The following is a 5,088-nucleotide window of genomic DNA, read 5'->3' as shown; positions in this document are numbered from 1 at the left end:
TCGAAGCGAACGTTCTATTTTTTTCGTTGGCGTCTCAGCGAAATAACATTTCAGCCAATCAGAGAAGGTCTCTGACGGCACATCCCGAAACGTAAGAACCGCTTAGTTTGCGGAAATAGCTTTTCGAAATCTGGTATTTTTCTTCTCAATCCTATTTCTCACTAGATTGAGTAATACATCGTATTTTTCTGGACTAATTCGAATGAACCCAATAAGCAAATAAAATTTTTATTTTATAATCTGTCAAACATTGTTTATTTCAAATTACTCACTTGAAAAAACTTTCTCGGTCACAATTCCTCATTTCTTGAATAAGGTTATTGAAATAGTTCGTGTCATTTTATAAATATATCTCTAATCCAAAAACGTCTTGGATTTTGGGAGACAAATTTATAAATTAATATTGTATAAACCAGGAATCCATAACGCTACTTGGAATGGATATCTCCCCATATCACTTATGGTATTTTGTGGCGGAACATTCTGGGTGGGGCCAAAAACGCTTATACCGCCTTAAATGATGTAAAATTCGGTGACGTGAAATGCCTTGCGGCATATAAACTCCGCCTGTTATGTTCCGTCACAACGGCGGGGAATCAAATCCGTTATTCATTCCAAGTAGGCAGTAGCGTTATAGATTCCTGTATAAACCAATAAGATATTAAGTAAAATTAAACTTATTTTATTGTAATTCTCAACATTACTCTCCATTTGGTTCATTTTGAAGCGATATTAGGCTTAGCGTTTTTAAATATTCGCGTCAAATGAGAACCTACCCCCTAGCGATTAAAAAAATCGTGCTTTTTTTCGCTACGTGAAAAATTAATTCGTTGAAATATTTCGTCAAGTGTTAACTAGGCTTTTCCCCAAAAGCGATTAAAGTCACGTTTTCATTTTTGTTTCATAAATATTTTTATCGAAAATATAAAATATGGCTTTCGAAGCCGTCTAACTAGTTAAAGTTAATAAAAACCACCTATGGACTATAATGCAGTTAAATTACGCGAAAAGGTAGAAAAGTCCGTAATAACAAGTTGGCAAGCCAAAATATACCTCTCCTAATTTTCAGTGAATCGTAACATGTATCCGTGGTTCTGTGGTAGAACGCTCACCTGTCGTGCAGGAGGGCTCGGGTCCGAATGCCGCCCGATACTAACGCAAATTGAAAAAAAATTATACTACACCCAATGACAAAAAGAGGGCTCTTTTGGAAAAAGCTTGTCCCTAATTCCAAGAAACTGTGAACGCGGTGATTACACTTGGCCCCTAAAATGCGTACGCGTTCGCAGCCCAGACAGACAGACAGACACGGTGATTGTAAAAGGGGACAAAAAAGGTAAACCCTTACAAATTGAAAGTAATGATAAAACTTACGAAATACTCGGACCAATTAGATCTTCGAGTCAAAACCAAATTGAAATGGAAGTAATATAGCCAGAATTGCCTTGGTTATTAGCCCAGCTGATTATTATTACTATTACTATAACTTTTGGTATAACTTGAACGTATTTTTCAATCTTTTGTCAGCGTCGGCCATAAAATGCTACCAGTGCAAATCGAATGAGGATATTTACTGCGCGGAGAAGTTCGAGCAAGTGTTCTCGACGCTGGAAGCGGAGAGCTGCGATGACATCTTCGAGGCCAGGTATTGCATCAAAACGACCGGGATGTACGGTGGTAAGTCAACAACCGCCTACTGTCCCGAACAGTTTACTATTTACAGGGTTCGTACACGACCGGGAAAAGTCCGGGAATTTGTACAGTAGATCAACGTGGCCGATATCACAAAATTAGTGTTTATGATAAAATCATTGTAAAAGGCGGTTCAGTGCACTGTCATAACATTTTATTCTAATTTTTCATGAAAAAAGTTTGCAAGAGCATATCCGAATATGTTTATTTTAGTTTTACGTGATACAAATTTTCGATCACAAATCCCATATCGTTGTTTTATTATTTGTTTACACTCGTAACCCCCTGTCTAAAAAACTTTATGATCTAGCTTCTGAAGTCTGGCGTACGTGTCACGGCCAATCAAATCAAATATTATCATTAGTTAGTTAATCGAGAATTTTCATATTTTTAAAAGTTTTTCCTGAAAATATTTTTTTAATATCGGTATTACAAATGTAATAGAGTAATGGCAGTGCTACGTCACACGACGTCACCCATGCTTTTTACTATTCATAAAAAATTCGCGCCCACAATGGCGGCCATGGCCAAAGCTACGGAGTGCTACTACTCTATACGGGTGCATCCCTAATATAAATATTCATATTATATAGTGACAAGAATGTATTTATTTATACTCAGGGTGAATGAATATGTCGAGATTATTTTTAGCGTTTCTCCAAGTCCACCCGTTGGGCCCCCCGGTATGCTCCTCCGCTTTAATAAAATCAAATAATACTGCAATCTCATTGGTTCTTAAAAATTACGTTTTTCGACGCGATTAACGCTGCAGCGAGGACGCAAAAAGTAAGACCGCCTCCTTTTCCCCTCCCCCCCCCCCCCTTAGCGCGACGGGGTTAGGGACTCAGCGTGTCCGTCGATAGTCTCGACATATTCATTCTCCCTGAGTTTAAATAAATACATTCTTTTTTATAGTATTAATATTAAATTTGAGGATTTAATTAATACAACGTTTCCCCTTTAATGTTTTCACACAAGATACCCTAATATTATATAATTTCGGAGGCACCGCTAAAACCAAGTTTAAGTCGGTTCTAATGCCAGTTTTAAGTAATAAAAGTCACGAGAGACTTTCCCTAAAAATTGCTTTCAAGTGAGTGTGGCCGCGACTTAAAGTCCATCCTAACGCTATAACTGACTATCAATTATAGTTTTTTTCTTTTTCCCCCTCGTGACAGGAGAGATTGGCACAAGGAGGTTCTGTTCGGCTCGTGACCACGGCAACTACTGCGAGTACATCAAGAGACCGGGCGACGAATACGAGTACCGGTCGTGCGTGTACACCTGCCGCGGAGACGGATGCAACGCTGGACCCTCGAACTTATCGTCAGCTGCCAAATGGCTACTGCTACTTCCTCTAGCGGCCACCTTTTTAAACACCATGACCCGTTATAATCACCTACTTCCCAGTCTATGATACCGCCTTACATTATTCGTGGGCAAATGAAAGATTTCATCTAGGACGTGACAAAAAATATCTTCCTTAAAGCAAAACGACAATTGTGGCGCCATCTATCGATGAAAATCTCAAATTATTTACAAAGCGGTTACGCATCACGATTTATTAGATCAAATCACGTGACTGCTTTGGTATTTTCCCATTTAAGGTTACCGATAGATGTCCCTACAGTCAGCCGGGAAAGAACTTCCGATTTATCACTTATTTTAACCCCTTCTGACACGGGGACGCGTTTTTCTAGAAGAATTATAGCCAAGTCCTAGGTTAAATCTTTTTAGACCCAAGCATTATTATTATTGTTCACATATCATTGGAGAGAGAGATATATAATATTCCAGAAAATAAATCGTGTGTTTTGTTCTATATGAAACGCTCCCATTTACAAAGTGATCATCCCCAGTGCGTCATTCCATGGAAGTTTTCATCCCTCGACATTTTTTACTATTATGAACATAAAATATATTTTAAAAGTTGATTAAAAGTTGATTTTATCTTCCGTTGTGTTGTTTCTTATTCAACCTATAGACTGATACACATTAGTCAAGGGAGAATTAACAACCGCAAGCTATAGTCTTAGTCGATAGCTACGCCCGTAGCCTCCGTTATTAATAACGGAGGCTACGCTACGCCGCAAAATTTTCGTTTTGAAAACGAAAACATTTGAGAGAGTTGGCCGTTTTCGGTCTATCTAAATCTGGCAGCCTTGCCTGCCTTCCGGCCCGTATCAAGGAGGATTAATCCTCCTTGGAGGATTCAAGTGTACCTGGCGCTGGGGGAGTCAAACACTTGGACAAAACGTTTCTAGCGCCACCTACCAAGCTTCAGAGTAACCTAGGAGTTACCAAAACATTCGTCCGCTAGACAGTTCACTAGATGGCTTCGTTCTAGTTTTATGTCCAAAGGTTTGAGGCTTTGAGCAGCCTCTCCCGTGGCCCACCGAATTCTTCTCCAGGTACACTTGAATCCTCCTAGCTACCATAGGGGCCTATGTTAACGGCGTTGTCCTGGAGATAAGACAATTAACGTATGACGATAGCGCCATCTTCGTTTTCAAAATTTCTACATCTAAAATATTATCTTACTTGGTAGAGCAGCTCGGGTTGATAAATTCCACACAAAACGCGTCTAAATCTCAAATTTGGGAAATAAATACCTTCAGAAACAAGTTCTCTTATTTCTAAAAGCCAGTTTTAGGTTCCGATGAATCATTTGGCAACGATGAATGTTAATTTTAAGTTTGATAAAATTGTGAATAAGCCTGGCGGCGGAGAATTCTCCCGCGTGGTTCTAAGTTTAAAAACGTTCGCGCACGCCTTCTGCGCATTCATCATGCAACGCGTGAAATTCATTTGGGGAAATGCCTAGTTGAGAACATAACCACTAGGAGGTGCAGAATTAAAATACCTACCTCTTAATAACGGATGTGATCGTAAAAAATTGACCTAGACCTTTGCTTATGGGGACATACAACATACAAAATAGACGATAAAAGGTACACAACCTAATATAGAAAATATAAGGTACAAAACTCAATATACAAGATAAATTACAATACAAGGGAAGGCACTAAAAATAATTGCTAACAACAAAATTATGAAGAATATGTACACATAAGAGGGAGTTCATGGCCAACCACGAAACCTATTTAGGCGAGTCTTAACTGACGATTTTAGTTTAACAGTTTCCGCGAGATCTGCCCTCAGTCTTCTATCCTCCAGAGACAGGAGGCCCAACCTTTTTAGACGGTCTGGGTACGCTAAAGTGCGCATGCCTGCCACAAGCTTAGTGGCTCGCCTCTGAACTCTCTCCAGGTTCCCAATGTCCTCTACAAGGTGGGGCGACCAAATGCTAGAGCAGTAGTCCAGATGGGGGCGGATATAGGCACTATACAAAATTTTGAAAGACTTAGTGCTAAAGTAAGAAAATGACCGTCGCAA

The 5,088-nt window shown here is 39.4% G+C and overlaps 1 protein-coding gene across 1 annotated transcript; it reads left to right on the top strand.

Annotated features, from left to right (window-relative positions):
• The first annotated feature begins 437 nt into the window (after positions 1-437).
• LOC149927002 (UPAR/Ly6 domain-containing protein bou-like) lies at positions 438-3,650 on the top strand. Its single transcript, XM_090157785.1, has 3 exons — positions 438-463; positions 1,457-1,677; positions 2,871-3,650. Exons 1-3 carry the CDS (start codon positions 438-440, stop codon positions 3,107-3,109), a joined length of 486 nt encoding a protein of 161 aa, XP_090013911.1. The 3' UTR covers positions 3,110-3,650.
• Positions 3,651-5,088: the final 1,438 nt, after the last annotated feature.

Source organism: Leiobunum rupestre, chromosome 9 (assembly GCF_980474605.1).
Source record: "Leiobunum rupestre chromosome 9, qqLeiRupe1.1.hap1, whole genome shotgun sequence".
NCBI classification, from domain to species: domain Eukaryota; kingdom Metazoa; phylum Arthropoda; class Arachnida; order Opiliones; family Sclerosomatidae; genus Leiobunum; species Leiobunum rupestre.
The sequence above is the reverse complement of the archived record's forward strand: the minus strand, read 5'-3'. Positions and strand labels throughout refer to the sequence as shown.

Bases quoted from the DNA above. Each gene is read 5' to 3' on its own strand.
- LOC149927002 (XM_090157785.1), top strand. From the start codon at position 438: ATGGATATCTCCCCATATCACTTATG. The intron at 464-1,456 runs GTATTTTGTGGC...CTTGGTTATTAG, and splicing joins ATCTCCCCATATCACTTATG to CCCAGCTGATTATTATTACT. The intron at 1,678-2,870 runs GTAAGTCAACAA...CCCTCGTGACAG, and splicing joins AACGACCGGGATGTACGGTG to GAGAGATTGGCACAAGGAGG.